General features: G+C 40.4%; 1 protein-coding gene across 1 annotated transcript in view; it reads left to right on the top strand.

Moving 5' to 3' along the window:
* Positions 1-3,004: 3,004 nt before the first annotated feature.
* The window catches only part of UBL3 (ubiquitin like 3), a 56,401-nt gene continuing 40,424 nt past the window's right edge, over positions 3,005-18,981 (top strand). The window contains exon 1 of the mRNA XM_059493604.1: positions 3,005-3,915. Coding sequence (XP_059349587.1) covers positions 3,889-3,915 — 27 coding nt within the window. The 5' untranslated portion in view covers positions 3,005-3,888. The remainder of the gene's footprint in view (positions 3,916-18,981) is intronic.

Below are 18,981 nucleotides of genomic sequence, written 5' to 3'. Positions count from 1 at the left end.
AAATAGATGGTAATCAAAATAATCATTAAAAGGTAATTGACATCTCTTGGCCAGTACAGCTGCGTATCAAAGAGAGGAACTGATCCTCATTTATACAACACCTGGCAGAAAAGTTGACCAAGTTGACTGCATACACAAAGCAGAAGAGATTCAAAGTAGTCAGGACTTCTGACTCCTCCTGTACTGCACTGCTTCACCAACACATGATCCTTCCTCTTATTGGATTGCTAAAATAGAGGCAAAAAAGCAAAACCCATAGAATCACGCTGGTTTCTTTCCTGTGGTTATGTGCTCTGGATGTGTTTATCATTATGCACCACCGAAGAGTTCCTCCATCTGAAGATTAGAAAGAGCCAGCTCCAGTGCAGCAGATGCGCCCTGCTGCTGCCTGCTTGCCTTGCTGACCCTGCATCCACTTTGCCTGTGCTTGCTGCTGTCCTTACTTGCCTGACTTGCTTGGGCACATGGACTTCTTGGTGTGCAGTGGAAGAGTATTTCCACATAGTCTTTAGCAATCCACCCTTTGAGCTGCAAAGGATTACAAAGGCCCACTGTCTGTGTGTCCTGCTTGTAGCAGGGGAGGTGGGAAGGGCCATGCACCTCAGCAGTCATAAAGTGGCCAAGGACATAATTGCACTGCCACCAATTTCAGTTTACACCAGGAGACAGCTGTGATGTGCAGTGCCTGTCAAGCAGTGGTGGTGCTTGTTCTCTTGCCCCAACTCTAGGAGTGCTAACAGGAAAAGTATGGGCAGGGCACTTCCTAAATTACCTGGATCACCTCAAGGCTCCTGGACACGGCTGCTGTCTGAGAGGCACGAAGGGCTGGTCTGCAGGATGGCCTTGGAGCAGATCTTACAATCCTGAATAAATTTAAGCTGTTGTATGTATGTTTCTTGGGGGTTTTTTTGTTTGTTTGATTGTTTTTCAGGGAAAAGCCCACATTAGTAAGGTTCTACGGATAAACTCTACTAAGCAAGATCTTTTATAATTCCTTAGTTTGTCACTGATTCAATCAGAAAGTCACAGATACCAGGAATGCATAATGTTTGAAATAGAGAATCATCGTTCAAATCTCATCTCTTCGACTCCCCTCTTTTACTTTCTCTGTCCCTCAAGGATACCCAGTTAGAGAGAGAGTAAGTGGTGCTTCCACAGCTTGCTATTCCCACAAACACAAGACCTTTTATCCTGTTGGTGTCTAGAAGGCCTGACTGAGATTGGGGCTGGCACTGACCCCCAAAAATGTACTATCTAAGCAAATTCGGCTGAGAAGAGAGGGAGTGACATGCCTAAAGTCACACAATGTGGCAGTACAGAATGCTCACAGAGATCACACACGTAGGGCCACTTCTGTTGGCCCCCACCTCTTTTCCCAGGCATCAAACAGGGCTGCTTACTATCAGATCTATCTTCTGAAGTCAGAAGTTTTGAACTATTTTGGGGCAGAGTACAAAGTAAAGAATTATAACCCCTGCAAGGGACAGTGGGTTGCCTTTGCAGCATGACGTCCTACAGAGGAAAGGCAGATTCAAACTTTTAGAATTAAAGGGAACAACTCTGTCTTAATTTCCTGTGGTTTTACATGAGATTTGTCCACAAAGGAACCATCTGTCACCATCTGCTTCATTTTCTTGATTTATTTTTTTTTTCTTGGACAGTTTCACAGTCTTGGTATGTGAATGTGCCTATCCACACCCCTCTCAAAAGGCCAACTCATTTCTTCAGTAGACATGTGCCTTGTGTGGATTTTTTTTGTGTGCATTTGAGCTGCAGTGCACTTTTCATCAGGCACTCCCTTTCTTTGTTGAATGCTGGTCTCCAGGAGCTGCCTGGAATGATGGATAAAACACCAGTTGCAGACAGTTTCTGATAACTTGGGTCCATAACAAAATGCAGAGCTCTTCAGGAAGCAAGGTAGCTTCTGAAGGGGAATTTGACATGATGAGGGAGTTCCCTTTCTCAGAGTGCTTCCAAGGCAGCAGTCATTGTTTGCACTGTGAATCTTACAGGAGCTTTTTTCATTATTAAAACTACAAAGTTCGGGGAAAAAAACCCCAAAATTTCAAATAATTAAAATAATTGAAAAAACCCAAACCAAACTCAAGAAAAACCAAAAGAATAATGTGAGAATGAGAAATAAATTTTAAAAAATGTGATGTACCGGCCCAGACTTGAAGATCTGGGGTGCAAAACAAAACAATAACATGAAAATGTAGCATATCTACAGGCAATCTGTAGAGGGACTCTTGTCAGGAAGTGTAATGATAGGACAATGTGTAATATGACAAGGAGTAATGAGTTTTTACATAATGAGGGAAAATACAGATATTAGGAAGAAATTCTTTACTCAGAGGGCAGTGAAGCCCTGGAAAAGGCTGCTCAGGCAGGTTGTGGATGCCCCAATCCTGGCAGCATTCAAGGCCAGCCTGGATAAGGCCTTGAGCAACCTGGTCTAGGGGCAGGGTGGGTTAGGACTAGATGATCTTTAAGCTCCATTCCAAACCCTTATCATTGTGTGCTAATTAGTTGGGTTGGGTTTTTGGGTTTTTTTTTTGTTGGAAGCCATCCAAGAGAACAGCGCGGGCCCACCCACCCGCTACGGGCGGCAGGGGCTGCGAGGGGAGTGCCAGAACGCCCTGAGGGAGCTGCAGCGCCCGTGCGGGGAAAGCGCCGATTCACGCGGAGCTCGGGGCGTCTCTGCTGCCGAGGCGGAAGCGGCGCCGCCGGAGCCGCCGAGCCCCCTCGGAGCCTCCCTGGCCGACGCTGCGGGAACCCGGTATGGCCCAGGGGCCGCCGCGACGGGGCGGGCCGGGCCCGCGGAGGGCGGGTGGCCCCGCCCCGGCGGCGGAGAGCCCCAGCCGCCTACAAGCCCCATGGTGCCGCGCGGGGCGGCGGCGTGTGACGCGGCGGGAGCGGGGGCGGCGGAGGCGGCGGCGGAGGGTCCGTGTCTCCCCTGCCGCGTCCCCTCGCTCGGCTCGGCGGGCGCCATGTTGGCTTGAGCCGAAGATGACAGGGGGCGGCTGCGGGCGAGGATCGCGCTGAAGGAGCGGCACCTCCGGCTCGCAGCGCGGCTCTCGGGGGGCGGCCGGAGCCGCCGGCGGACGAGGCGGGGAGGGAGGGAGGGAGGGCGGGCTGAGGAGGCGGCGGCGGCGATGCGAGCGGAGAGCTGAGGCTGCGGGAGGCGGCCGCCGTCGAACGCCCCCCGGCCCCCTCCGAGCGCCGCGGGGGAGGGCTCTCCCCTCCGAGCGCCCTCCCTCCCTTCCCTCCCCGGCCCGCGTCCCCGCCGGGCGCTCTTGGATGCCGCACACCGCCTAGGGGGGGCCGCAGCCCGGCGTCCTCCCCAGCGGCCCCGGGCCCACCCCGGCCCTCCCGCCTCCCTGCCCGCCGCCCAGGGCAGGAGCCAGGTCCTGCCTGCGCGCCCGGGTCGCCTGCGCCGACTGAGGAGGTGACTTGGACGCACTATTATCCCGTGTGAATCATCCCGTCGTCATTTGTCGAGGCTGGGAGAGAAGGCAGAGGGCGAGAAGGGGGGAAAAAGCCCGCACGCAGCTCATGTGGCGGTGTAGTCCTGCTGCCTGGTCTACCTGGCACCGCTGGTGCCGCTGCCGCTGACAGGGATCTGCTGCCATCTCTGGTCTCCCGCTGGCTCCTCCGGTCCAGCCCGGCACCGCTGCCCCTGGATATTCCTGCTCCGCAGCCGGCCGCCTTCTCCGCTGCTTATCGGGCACCTCTTTCGCGTAGGGGACCTGGAAGCTGCTGCCTCCGATACTGACACCGGTTTTGCGTCTTGAAGATCTCCAGCGGGCTGCTCTTGGTGCTGCTGCTTTTTTTTTCTTTTTTTTTTTTTTTTAAAGTTGATTTTAAGCCATTTAGGGTAACATCAAAATGTCCAGCAGCGTTCCAGCTGATATGGTGAGTGTTGTACTGCTTATTTAATAGTTATATTATAGAATAACGTTTATTTCAGCCTGGTTTTGACAGAGAACATGGAAATAAAGAGGGGCGTGGGAAGAAAAAAAGGTCGTGGTTACATATTTAAGGAACATAAAGTTCCCAGTTAATTACCTCCCCCCTCCCGCTCCAGATGCTGGTTCTGCTTCGCGTTTCGGTGATGGAGTGGGAGATCTGCAGCGTCGCCTCCCGTGTAGCGAGGGAAGGGGGATGCCGGGCTCCCTTACCTTTGGCAGTCAGTACCTGGGTGATCCCGCTTGGATCGTGCAGTACTGCTCTTCAGCTCAGTCGAGCATTTTTGGGGGGGAGATAAATACGAAGCAGAGTATTCGGGATTAATTGCTCGACCAATTTCTTTCTTTTTTTTTTTTTTTTTTTTTCCATTTGTTTCTTTCTAAACCTCTTAAACTTCGCGTGTGTCTTGACAACGCTTTGTCTTCCGATGTTGATGGGAAGTTAATCTCTTCACTTGCTGCCGGCTCAAGAGCGAGAGAGAAATTTTCATGCGCTTTATTTTCATGGCGAGGTCCTTTGTGCACTAGCTGCAATCTGGACATTTTTCAAGGGCACTCCTAGTACTTCTTATGGCGGACTGTACTTCAGCTTGTATTGGATACTCGGCTCGGTACATTTAAATCAGGAAGGTATAGCAGATCATGAGGAGGTAGGGTGATTCAGGTCTGCTAGGTAATCTTCCGTTCAGCACGACTTTCTCTATTTGTATGTATTTCCATAAATCAAGATATATTTTCATAAGTCACTTAATTGGAAAAAACACCCACGAACTTGTAGCTGCAGTTTGGTATGTTAATTCTTTATTCTTACAGCAGAATATTTTCACATATCTCCACATGGATGTTCACATTTAAATGTACTTTTTTTACCTCCCCAGAAGCAGAGGACTTATCTGTGCTTTTGGGGTTTTTTTAAATCTCAGCATGAAGTTGTGTTTTGTGGGTGCAACCTGCCCCGGTAGTGAGAACAATAAAATCGAGTAGCCCTTGCTTAATTCATTGATGTACAGTTAATTGCGATATGTATGGCAACTGGGCTGTTGAAATAATGGTATCTGTTTAGTTGCTTGCTTTCTGTATTTCCTTCACAGATTTTGTACAGCAGTCACAATGAGTGAATTTTGACCAAAAAAAAGCAGAAACAGTAAGGTACAGAGGATGATCATACAGCAAGTTATAAGCTTACAGATTTTTTCTTTTCTTCCCTCTGCCTTTCTCAAATACTATAAACAAATTTTGCCTCCCCTGGATGAAAAGAGTGATGAAACGATTTAAACTCGGAGGCAATAAGCTCCCCAGCTATCAGTTTTCACGTATTTTTTTTTAGTGTCTCTCTCTGTCTCTGACTGTGAGAGCCTTTTGAACCCCCTTCTCTCCTGCACGTGGCTGTCTGGCGTTATATCACAGCAATCCTCGCCTGGGCCGTGGAGGATTAGGTGCAAATCTCTCAGTGGAGCTTTTTAAGTTGCCTGGAGGAGTCCCTTGGCTGTGACATGAAACACACTCCTCCTCCCCCCTGTCACCCTGGGCTGAGCTGCCACCTCCGTGCTCCTCCTAGGGCCTGCCTGCCTGGGAGTCCCGCGGCTGCCGCTCGGCTTGTAATGCTCGGCATTTGCTACAAAGTACACAGATTTTAAGATAGGCAAAATACAATTTTTGCTACGAAAACTATTTCCTTGTGTTGTTACAGTGTAATGAGAATGCCGCTGCTGGGGGTAGCCGGGCCTAATGCTGCTCTGTTTATTCAAATCAGGAAGAAGCTTGTTATACATAGTGGTGTTTAAATATTGAGTCATTACAAAAACATTTGAATAAAGATGTTTCCAATGTCGGTAGAATTTAACTAAATAAATAGATATTTTCTGGCCTGTCATGGGATCATTTTTCTCTTAGTGTCTGCGTTATTAGATGCAGTTTCTCTCTGAAGGTTTGAAGTGTGCTGTAGAAATTCCAATTATTAATTACAAATAATAAATATTACTTTATGAAAAGATTGCTTGAAAACTCATTTTTGTTGACATCCTCCATATTTGAAAGGAGTTTGTTCAAGAGGGAAAATGGGATTGCCATTCCTTAGCTATTTGAAGAGGAGCCCTTACCAGGCTGTCACCATATTTATATATGTTTTTATTTAGTGTAGGATTTTGCAGTTTGCATTTCTCTTAGCCACCCACTGTGTAATTTGCATTTGCAAAAAATTGATTTCCCATTTCTGTAGGAGCTGGCAGCAGTGTGATGGAGTGTCATGTTATGAAGACTCCATTATACTTAGTAAATCTGCTATGAATTACATAAGCATTATAATAATAATAATGTTCAAAACTGTTTATGTCAGATTCACAAACTAACCTGCTCATAATAATAATAATAATAATATTATAATTGCTGCTTCTTAAAAATGTGTTAATTTGTCTTCCTGTCCCACCTTTGAGAATGATCTGCTATACATAAATTAATAGTAAATTATCTGATTTCCAGTAAGCTTTGGATTTCTGAGTAGACATAATTTGACCCAGTCTCCTGTTCTCTGGCATTGAGTTGACTTGTTTCCAGAACTACTGCAGTTTTTACCAGCTAACCATTTCAGCATCACTTCCTAAATAATTAACACAGTACTTTATCATTTGCATTCCACTAATAAATTGGATAGTGACACACCACATTCCCAGTGTTGTAAGTTTGTGCTGCATTATTCCTTAGCAATGTTTCCTTATTGCTTAGCATTATTCCTTAAGCAACGGCTTAAAACTCCACTCCTGGAATGAAACCTGCTAATACTGACCTCTCTACCTGAGTAGTTTCATTAACTTTATTAGGACTAGATGTGTCTGGGGTAGTTCTTGAATACTAAACTGCTTATCTAGAGCCCAGTTTTGCTCAATTTTTCACATATGCACTGATGACTGTAGTGGCAGCAGGGCATCTCTGATTATGTTCAGTAATTTAATCAGGTAATTTATCAGTTTTACCATTTGGTAGCATTTAGAGTTTGACTGTGAATAACAGCAGGGCTATTTGCAAGTTGTGTTTCTTTTGTAATGATAAATAGACATGCAGTGGTTTATGGACTTGTGAAATTAATCACACAGGATTTTTGAGTGGATGAAATGAAAACAGTTTGATATATATTTAAACACTCTAGCTGACAATTTTAAAGGAAGCTATGAAAAACTTATACTCAGTCAAGAAGTTCTTACTCAATTGAATAGTCCCCTTTATTTTAGTGGAGTTATCAGAATCTGGGAAGCTTCCTCTCTGTATTCTGTGTGCCTGTGATACTTCTTCTGACAGTTAGAATTCTTCAGGGATTTTAGGAGTCCACAGAAAGCTGCCTGCCTAAATGACTAAAAAGTTTTAACAGTGTCCACCGTTTCCTGTAGTCCGTGTGTTTTATGTCAGAATGAAAAGGCTCTGCCAGCACTTTCTTTCTGGGCAGTTCTTTGCATGCCCTCTAGGAGATCCAATTCCTTTTCTCTCTGAGCAGTAACAGAGGATGATGCTTTTGGCTCCTGGTGGGGTTTTTATTGTTGGTTTGTTGGGTTTTTCTGCATTTGGTAAACAGCAAAATGTTGGAATCTACCAAACAATTAAAGGATTTAATTTTAATGTGCATGGCTCTTCAATCCATATGCTGTACATAAGAGATGTAGATGGTATGGGAGAGATCATTTTAAAGAAAACTGAATGTTTGGTGTGAGACATTTGCAGACATAGAATAGCGCTATGGTCTAAAATGGTTATATGTGGTCAGTGTTAAAATGGGGTGGTAGGTGGAAGAAGAATAACAAATAGAAACCCTGCTCAGTTCACTCCTTGTTAGAGTTAACATCTTTAGTGGAAATCTGTATGTGCATCTTCTTTAGGAGATTTAGTATAGAATGCTGATGAATAGTTGAACATGTATAAGGACTTTGTTTCTGATACATACTAATGGTGGCTAACAGTGGAAAAGGATGGACAGAAACTGATTCTACATCGGTAAGGGAATTTTGGGATCCAAGAATAAGGTTCAGGTATGAGAGACTTAAAGGAGTAGTTGGTTGTATGGCAGCTGAGTTTAGTTGCCATCATTCAGTTTGAAAAATTATTTCATTTAAGAATAATAGGTGCAGTAGGATTATAATACACTTGGAACATAGAAAGTAATTTGTTCACTATAGCACTTTAATGTATCAGAACAACATGTGAGAAGTCCTGCATCTCTGCTCTTCTGTTTTAACTGCTTTTCCTTTTGCCTTCAGTGGATCCTTTTTATGGTTTTGAAAATTATTATAGCCCTAGTAGCCTTTATACATAACAGGCTTAAGTCAGTCCCTTATGTTTTCGTAGCAATAGAAGTATGATTATTTCTCTGTATTTTTATATCCCCCACATGTTGAAAGTTCTAATTCATTACATTCTGTAATAAAAATAGCTAATTGAGTTTTTCTGTATGGGTCTTTTTTCCTTCCCTTTTTTGATTTTTTCTCCCCAATTGTTTGCTGATTATAACAGAAATTAGTAGCCTGTCTTTTGCCATTCTCAATGTTTGTTTTGGGTTTGTTTTTTCCTCTTGGAGAGGAATTGGAGGTGGGATCTGTGTCAGAAAGAAGAGCTTGGAGAAGTGTCTTTGACTCCTTATGTACTGAGCCAATATATAAGCCAGTTGAGCCTTTGTAGCATATTGCAGTGCTTCTTGTAATGAAATGGAGAATCTTTCTCTGTTATTGGAAGCACTGATCAGGGATAAACTTACTAAAGCTCATCCTTGGTGTGTATATATTTGGGTATACTCCAAAATTATTTGTATTTATCATTTCTCCCACCCACCTTTTTTTTTCGTTTCACAGATTAAAAATGTATCTAACAACCAAAAAGAAACATCTTAGCGAGCACTGACATTATTAGGCTTGATGCTGTAGGAGAAACTTTGTAACATATTAATATTAAGACATCTGACATATTCTGAAACAATGTTTAAATGACCATAGTCTCATTTTCTTTGGGGATGAGCAGCTGTAAACTGTGGTTGGATTAATCCTTACTCTGGGCTGTGGTGCAGCTCCATACTACAGATAGAAGTGTAGGCTGATGATATAAACTGTTCCTTCCTTCCTGCCACCCACCCTTGTTGTTGTCATTACCTGAACGGTTTCTTTCTGCTTTTGTTGTCTAATTTCATGAAATACTGGAGGGAAGGTATACTGAAGGAGATTTAACTCCTCCCATGTTGGAAGTGCTGGAAAGTAGCTGCTGGCAGGTTCCAGCAGGACTGAGAGGCAAAAGACAAATGCTGAGTATATGTGAGTGTAGGAAAACAGTCATATCTACAGCAGGAATGCTCAGGTATCACAATCATCTGGTAACTGGACAGGTCAGTCAGGGCCTGAATGGGAACAAGTTACGCCTCTCAGATGTGGAATTAGGGGTAATGTCAGGTATCTGTAGCCAGTGTTTCACCGTGGGGCTTGTGACTGCTTTGTGCATATCTTAATCTAAACTTTCAATCATTCAATGCCCATCTCTCACTTCCTTGGTTTGGCTTAAGGCTGCAGTGGGAGCTTAGGCTGTCTGAACGTGGTCCTTGCAGCAGTCTTGGGAAGAAGTACTTTCATGATACTTTGAACAAAATGACTAAAGGCATGCTTTACTACTTTTTTCAGTTGAGAGTTCCTCCTAGGTATAGCTTTTGTGAATGTTGAAAGCCATGGCCATCCCACTGATTTGCAATCAGTGGGATTTACTTGTTTTATACTTCTGGTCAGTCAGCTTTGTTACTCAGTAAAACTCAGAATGTAAACTTTTGGAGATCTCTCTATCTGCTTATGCAATAGTGAGCAGAATGGAGACCTCGGTTCTGACTCAGCCTGCGAGTGCTACACTGGCTTGCAGGAATCCAGAAATAACTGAAATGTGACTAATCATTCTTGTGGTTTTATGTAAAAGAGATAATTCAGCTTGTTTTCAGTCTCTTCTAAGTACAGTATTGTATCCACTAGGTTGGTTATTTCTTATTCTGATTATGGTGAAAGGCATTACTGTTGATCAGTATTCTTTTTTACATTAGTTTGTTTTTGCAGCAATTAATTGAGCCTGCTAAAGTAGCGAGCCTTTCCTGACACAATTTTGCATGGATAAACTTTAGCTCATTGTAATTATTAAAGGAATATGACTCTGTTGTTTTCATTTTAAAAACATTGGAAAATGAGCAGCATGTCAATGCACTTCAATATCTGAAAAGAAATTTGAAGTGGGAGAAAAGTTGATCTAAAAGCTTTCTAACAATGTGGATTAATTATTTAGTAGGTCTGTTTGGTTTTAAGAGCAATACTTAAAGAAAAAATTAAGACCTTATTTGTAGGTCTGCTGAGCCTGAGAAGTATAGTTCTGGAGAAATACTTAAATGTTGCAGCTGACAGCTCTTATATATTGGTGGAAATTTGGTGTATTTTGTGGTCACTAACTGGGATTGTGTTTAGCTCCTTGACAGAGGATAAATTTATAGCTGCTTGTATACTATCCACAGTGAAGGCCTGCTCTCAATTTGTAGTAAGACTCCACACATATTGTAAAATGTGATTTAAAAAAATAATGCACATTTTCCACAGATAGAAACTTTGTGTAAAATGAAGATTTGGCAGATTGCACAACTCTGACACTGCCATCAGCATCCTGAAGTTTTTTCCTTACTTTCTGTAAAGAAATTTTAAAATAGCTTGCCAGTGACAGGATTACATTTGTGGGTTTGTTTTGGTTTGGCTGCTTTCTTAAAATTATTTGAGAGATTCAGTTTAGAGTTAAATGGAAGGCTTGTGGCGGAGTTTAGCTGAGACTTTATTCCATGACATTGTTGTTATGGAGACAGAAGCAAGCAAGAAACTCCTTGAGTTTTATGTATCCCATAGAAATTGGCCAAGTAAAACCAGAGATTCTGTCTGGGAGTTTGGTAGGTTTGTTTTACTACTACCTAACAAGAAATCTCTGCCTTAGTGGGATGGAGGTGCCAAAACGATACTTGGTGTTCACACAAGGAATACAAACTGGAATTGTTTGTGTTGGTGTCTACCTCTGTGATGGTTTCAGTCTCTCTCAGGGCTGATATGATTTATGTCAAGGGCTTGGACCACTGCTGAGGAACAAAGGTGATCTTATCCTGGGGTGCTCTTTAGCTGCAGCTGAGGGTCTGGATTTGAGTCTGTGACTCTATGGACAGTTTGGTTGGAAATGAAGGCTAAGCTCCTTTTCTTCTTTGCTTTTTTTTTTTTTTTTAAGTAGTCCTGAGTTTTTCTCTAAGCTCTTCTGTGGTCTTCATTATGCAATATTAACTGTTTTATGCTGCATAAGAAATTATCTCCAGCACTTGATAAAAATGGGATACCAATTTCAAAATAAACAGAAGGAAGCTATGTGTGTTCTTCTTTGAGACTGAAAAGAACAGTGTATTTAATCTCAAAAAGAACAGTACTTCACAGCCTTATACTGTAGAGTTGGTTGGTGTCTCCTCAGCAAAATTGTGATGTTGTAATGCTCTGTGGTTTGGCACAAATCCACATCACCATAATCTGTTTCTGATACTTAATTCATGCTCTAGATGGTACTATCTAATCTGTCCCCAGAATTTGACATGTGTTTTTAATATAGAGAAATAACGGAATAGTGATAAAATAGCAAAGTGCGGTGCTATTCAAAAATCTTTCGTAGCTGAGGTTGTAAATTCAGGATTCTCTTGTTGAAAGTAGATTAGTGCCAATCTATATGCAAATATTTGTGACGTATATTAGTAAGTCTCAGAAAACTTACGATAAATTACACTACTATAAAGTAGTTCTTCTAAAATAACATTTCTTTTCAGTTCTTTGAAGATTAAGTATTGTGCAAGGCATGCTTACCTTTTACATGCTATAAGAAAGTAATTAGAAGCCTTTGTGTGCTTTTAAAATCTGGAATACCTGGTTGCAGTACTTTCTTCTATTTATAGGATTCTTATTTTTATGGGCAATAATGTCAAAATAAACTTAATTTTTGAACTAGTGCTTGGTGGTTTATTTGATGCACAACACATTACTTAGGTCATATGTGAATATTTATGTCATTTTGCCTGTGCATTTATTTTTAATCTGTGCATCATAACAGCTGTGTGGTGTGACAGTGAATGCTTAGCTCTCACTTCTGAATCCAGGTTATTGATCTGTGATGCAAGCAAACTCTATTGGACTTGCAAGTTTTAGTGATTTATACTCTCTGCATACTTATATAGGTATTTTTTTGCAATCAATCCCAAACTTGCAAAAAACTTTATTAAAATATTTTACATGTGGGGAATAAATCCACATTTGCTAAGTCCATATGATTCAGTGGTAATGATGTTAACATGAAGTCCCAACAAAAAATTAGTAACTTCCACTACCCATATTACAGCACATAAGTGGAGTAATGTTTGACATGAATATTCGAAGATTTTTTACCAAAAAGGGTGTAATGTGTGTGCTTCATGCTGTGGATTTCCAAGAAAAGGTGTTTTAGAGACCACCTGTATAATTTAAAGTCATGTCAAGTATTTTTTGTAAGGTCAGCTCTATGCAAGTTCTTTCAATTCCAAGAAAGTAGGAGGGGAAGCTAGTGGGTATTTCTAGTGCTCTAGACATATGACTGAGGGTTTTGAGTGCAATAGGTTAGGTCTGGCACCAAGACAACAGTTTGTTACTGAGATATTTGACTCTGTTTTGAGGATCTCATTTTCATAACTAATGACAAGATAGCTAGGAGCTTTTAATAAAGAGAAACTGCAACGGGGTTTGATTTCTGTCTGCTTACTGCATCTGGCCAGTATATTTCTGGATAAATCAGGATTTCGTGTAAGTCTGCAAATGGATAATTTCTCTTTTTTTCACATTACATATGTTTGAAGTTATTTGGGGGTTCAAAGTAGCCATTGTAGTGGGTGGAATGGTTGGTAAACTGTGAGCAAGGTTGTGGTGAGAGCTCTGGTGAAAGTGGCAGCAGGTATTTGCAAAATTGTTTTAATTTGGAGAGGGTAATTTTTGACTTGCTTCTTCTCACTAGGAAGGGAGAAGGTGGTTCAAGGGATAGCCAGGGAAGTTCCTACAGAGGGCTGCAGTGCAGTTCCTCAATACTTCTTGTTCCAGCATTCTCATGCAGGCACTTGATGATCCCAGCATATGCTCCTTGCACTTAACTGCAGGAGTTAGGAGTGGAGAGTTTTTAAGGGTGAGCTTTTGGTGGGGGTGGACTCCAGAAGTGCAGCTGTAACTATCCCTGAATTAACTGTGAGGATTGAAATATCTCTCTGCAAAGAGCCTGGAATTTTTAAGCTTAGATTGTCTTTCAGTACAGATTTTGTGGCACACACAATTTTATCTTGTGTGTTCGGCTGCTGTGAGTGTGGTGTATGCACCACAGTGCTGTGTCATACATGGAGACCTCATGTTGGGGAACTCCCTTGACTTGTTAAATGAAGTACAACTGGTCCTAAATATCTGACTGTTCAATGATATTTATCCATCCTGTGGTGTGAATGTTTAATTGTCTCTCTTCTTCCAGAATCATGCTTTTGCCCCTCCCCATATTCAGCACCTCCTCATTGTTCAGAGACTGGATCAGTGTCTTATCTTCCTGCACTCTTCAAACTTTTCTTGGAAAATAAATCCTAATCTTCAGCCTTCCTGTGATACTAGTCTTCTTAACAAGTACTTAATAAAAATCTATCTATTTTTTGGGAAAAAGGTTATTATTTATAAAAAATAGTGGATGTTGAGGAAATATCATTTCATTCAAATATACTCTTATGCTAGATAAATGCAGCAGAGCTGCAGGGAATAAAATCTTATGATTTGAATTGGAGTGAGTCAAAATTCAAACAAGATCAAGACTTTCTTGTGTTTTTTTTGTGGTTTATTTTTTTAAATGATGTTTATTATTTTAGTCAAATTTAGTCAGTTTATAGAAATTCAAATAGTTGAAATTTCTCAAGCCAGCTTTGCTCTGGTGCATCTTCTGTGCCTGTCAGTCTTGATTGAGCAGAGCATGACTTTACCAGCATTTCAGCTAAGCCAGCATGCTCTGTGCTGATGTGAAGGATTTATTTCAAAAGACTTGTGGAGAGCAAGTTAATTAAAATCAAGCAAAAGACAATGAAATATTTGTACATTGAGAAATGCTCCTAAGAACATTTGGAGAAACGTTGTAACTGTATTTGTTAATGAGTTGTAAAAGCAAGTTTTGAGGCTAATGCATATGGGGAAGCTTGTTTTTAGGGCTATGTTAATATTTCTTTCCACTCTTGCTATTTGAGAATCATGTCATTTTGTTGATGTGTTTTTGTTGATCTTTCAATAAAGTAGTAATTCTGAGCTCTTGATTGTCAAATATTGACTTATTTTCATGTTCCTATGTTTTAAATACCATTCCCTCAGTTTAAATCTGGAACAATCTCAGGAGAAGAAGAAAAATCCAGAGTAGTTCCCAGTGTTGAAGGACATGGGGATTTATTCTTAAATTATCTTCTTTAAATTCTGTATTAATTTTTTTTTCAGGAAATGAAATGTAGGAAAGACAGCTTGCCCTAAGCATAGAGCACAGAATTATTATGTGATTATCAGTTTATCTCTGAATGTGCTGCTTGGTAAGTTTCAAAGTCAGCTTTAAAAAAGCCCACAACCAACAGACAAGCCCCAAAGTGAATAATTCACTGTGCTGAGTAGTGCCAGATAAGGCAGAGTGTAGGTAAATAGTTTGCTGCCTTTCATACTTGATTCTGCTCCTGCATGTCTGTCCTGACTTTGATGCTTAAATAAGTGTCCTAGGTTATGAATTTTATTTATAATGAACTTGTGGTTTGGAGGTGATTTTGTTCCCCTTTATTGTTCTCTTCAAGAAAGGAAAAAAAAAAAGAAACTTTTTGTTTTTTCTTTGTAATTTTTAACTTATAGAAATGAAGACCATTTGAAGTACAGTTTTGAAGTTGCTTTTTCTTTTCTTTGACTAGGTGTTGTTTTGCAGGAAGTGGAACATAGAGAATTATGCTTGAATGAGCACAACATTTTCTGCTGTGTTTTATATCACATCATAGTTTTTCTTGTAAAATTGGATTGTAGCATGTTCCAAAAAATGGGATCCAGATTTTAGGAAGACCCATAGCTCTTTGTTATAGCAGTTTAAAATTTTCTATGCAGAAATCACTTACTCAAATCCAAAAATAGAGTAGTCTTGTCCTTTTGTCCTGTGTTTAACTTTTGGATAAAGCCAGCAGTTATTTTGTGGGGCTCTGTTGGAAGCTGTATTGGCTAACCCCCCAGCGTGTCTGTGGAGCCATTGGGATAGGGAAGAGAAATCTTTTGAATTGCTTCAAGTACTTCTTGCTGGGTGGCATTCACTTGTCAGTGTAGGCATTTTGGAGTAGTGTAGCAGTTTGTAGGATGGGTGGTGGTAGCTGCTGAAAGGACTTAAAGGGAAAGACAAATTGTGATTACACAATCGTGTAGTGATAAAGGTACAGACACTGAACATATCAAAGCCATCAGGCTTATTTAGGGACAGTAATTTGCTGTACAAGCACAATGGGCTGCAAGAAACAGTCAAGAAATTATAATGATATTCTCTTACCATGCATAGGTTGTATTTGGAGGAATTAAATTCCATTTAATTAGGCTATTAGTGTATCAAATGATAACAGGTTTCTGATGAAGAACACCCTTGCTGTTCCTCTGCCTTCCAGACACAAACATATCTAAATCCATCACTTAATATTTGTATTTTCAGTATTGCTGCTGAGTGGAGATAGAAAAGCAGTGTGTGTTACTTTGCTGGGTGGAAAAACTGTTGAGAAGTGTCCGTGTAAACATTATCTCACCTTTTGGCAAAAGTAGATCTTACCTTATTAAATACAGGCTTTACAGCAATAAAGCTTCAAGCACATGATTCAGTTACCTAAACATGGCATCCCGTGCCAGTGTGCGCACGCCAGCATTCTCAGCATGGCCAAAAAGGGCAGGCAGCAATGACACATGAGCTGCAGGAGACCCATGCCCTGCAGGAGATGCAGCTGCTCTGGACAAAGAGCATATTTCATGACACCTGGAAATAGCACTAGACGTATATTTTTAGGTAATTCTTTTGATGTGTTGGGGCTTTGTAAAACCTCATTTCCCATCCTTTTAGACTGGTTTTTGGTAGATTGGCTTTTCCTAGCTTAAATTCATTAAGTAGTGTTTCAAAATCATTAAATAGTTCAATTTTCAGTTAATCACAGTTCTACCAGCTTTGTTATTTCCTACAGAAAACTCTCACATCTACAGATACAAACACTCCAAAAGAAAAAAAAAAACTTTTCTGGGTTTCAAAATACATTGCTGCCATTTGAGTGTAGCAGATGTTCTCCTAACTACAACAATATGGAAATATTGTACAGCTGCTTGTGGTGGTGAAGTAGGTACAGTGTGGCTGCAGATCTTTGCTAAGCATGATCCCATCTAAGCTGTTGCATACAGCCTGTTAAAAAGGAGAAAAAGGAATTTTATACGTTATCACAGTAAATTTAAAAGTAATCTAAGTTATCAAACGCATGAAAATTGGGTTAATTTAATTTGGAGTAATTCTGAAAAATTTTAAAGAGCATTATCCATTGTCATCATTATCTGTTGTATAAAGTTGGACTTGAACGGTCTATTCTAAAAATCACAGCAGAAATGTGGTGTGCTTTTGCTTAGGTGTGTAATCACACCTGTGGTGCAGGAGAGAAACATCACTGCCTATACCATTGCTAGGTTGTTTTACTGAACTTTTTATAATGTAATCTTGCAAAGAAAGATATGGATTGGTTTGGGGGTTTTTGTATTACCTTAAAAGAAAGAGGCTTGCTGCTTGAAGCTTGACAGGTCTCTCTTGACATTTGGCCTGAAATGTTTGCAAGATATTTCATATCCTCAGAGCAGAAATGAATATGAGTGGGTTGAAAAATTATGCTTACATAATTAAATAATGAGGATTCTTTGGCATTATGTAAGTTATAAATGCAGGGAGATTTGTTATCATTGCCCTAGGAATTCAATGTAATTTCTCCACTTGGATACTGGAGTAATTTCACACTTACATTTTGATGAATATATTTTCCATTTATATTTTGGAGAGCAGCTTTTGGTATGTGTGTACTGCTAAAGATTAATTTACAGATTGAGTGAAGCCTTTCTGATGTGTTTCATATTAGTGCTTCTGTCTGAATTGAAGTTTTGAAACATTAGTTTTGTATATGTGTTGTTCTTGTTTTTGTTGTTTCTGGTTATGCTTTGCTTTTTTAACTTGAGGTAGAAATCTAATGGTCATAAATGAGACCTTTTCAGTATAAATTGTCATGAAAGTTATTTTGCTTACATACTTCTTCATGTTGTGAGGAACTTCATGTAGAGGAATCTTTCATGGTAACTGTGTAAATAGATATATATCCTAATATAGTCTTCATTCCTTTGACAAAAGTAAACTTTGTAGTTTTGTTCCTAGCAGACTTCTTTTGCATGGCCAGATTCCATTACTAAGAGGTCAATGAAAAATTGACAAAGAACTTGTAGATCGAGAACCCTGAAAATAATACTTGACCTGAAGAGTCAGATTTTTTTTTTGTTTAATAATTTTAAATTACAAAGGAGCAAAGAACTATCAGCCCACAAATATATTTGTTCAACTCCATCCCTTTTCTCTTGTGGATACCTGGACTGTTACACATACAGCTTCTGTTTGAGGATAAGTGTATTATAATTGTTGAATGCAGGCCGATTTGTTTAAATGACTTTCTTATTGTTCAAACAAAGCTGAAAATGGTCTGTAAGGTAAAGCTGTGACACAGTTCTGGACTTCCACGCTTTGGAAAGAGTTAAACTGCTAAATCTGTGCACATGTATGTCTATGTTTAATTTTACTTCCTTCTCTTTGAAGATTGATTATGAATAAATTATTTTATGTTTAGGAGTAACATGTCTGTTATTAGAATGTGCACAGTATTTTATTAAATGTTAAATTTTAGGGTTTAATTTTAATGTGAGGAGAATGTTTCACCCAGTGTAACATATTGGAGAGGTCAGCCCACATAATTGATGTGGGCTCTGGAGTAGGTAGCTTGCACATTTGTGGCATCAGCATGGTACATATTTAGGGAGAATTGACTGCCCAGCTTGTAGTGATAGGTTTTTGAATTTTGGAAGTCCGATAATTACAGAATCATGGAATACATTAAATTGAGAAAGACCTGTAAGGTCAAGTGCAGCTGTTAACCCAGCGCTGCCAGAGCCTCCACTAAACCTTGTCTCTGATGCCACATCCACGTGGCTTTTAAATACCACCAGGGATGGTGGCTGCACCATTCCCTGGGCAGCCTGCTCCGGGGCTTGACAGCCCTTTCAGTGAAGAATGCTTTCCTGAAATCCAATCTAAACCTCCCCTAGTATATATTCACTTTTCTTTTTCAAGGATGGTCAAGTCACTGTAAATGAGCAAATTTGTTACTTAGGCATGTAAAAATAGAGGTTTTAAACATTAGAATAAAGAATTGCAGTTATGTAGTTATGTTCTGTGTTTTGCTTTCCTTTCAAATTGATGAAATGTGGGGCTGTGCTACTTTAGCTTGAGCCCAGACCGAGCTTGTTTTTTGTGGCATTAAATTTGGTGATTAAGTTAAACAGGATTGAAGATGTTTATTTGTGACTTTAAGAAAAACCCCTTATTTAAACCAATGTTTTTTGAGAGGATACCTTCGTTTTTTCCTATACCATGGGAAAAGGTCAAGACTTTGATTTATGAAGGAATAGAAGGGAATGAGCTTTGTTATTTATAAAAAACAAATCTCTTTTTTCCCTGAAATCCTGTAATATAAAACAAAGATAACAGCTCTACTCCTTTCTCTGTGAAAATTGCATGTTGTTGCTTGGCAGTGCATTCCAGAACACCTATTTAGAAGACAACTTGGTAGCTGTATGAATGAGGGGAAATTTTTTAATTGTTTGTAATTTTTTTTTAAGAAATATAATAT

The sequence above is a fragment of the Ammospiza nelsoni genome, chromosome 2 (genome assembly GCF_027579445.1).
Source record: "Ammospiza nelsoni isolate bAmmNel1 chromosome 2, bAmmNel1.pri, whole genome shotgun sequence".
Taxonomy (NCBI): Eukaryota; Metazoa; Chordata; class Aves; order Passeriformes; family Passerellidae; genus Ammospiza; species Ammospiza nelsoni.
This window is presented reverse-complemented; position numbering and strand designations above follow the sequence as displayed.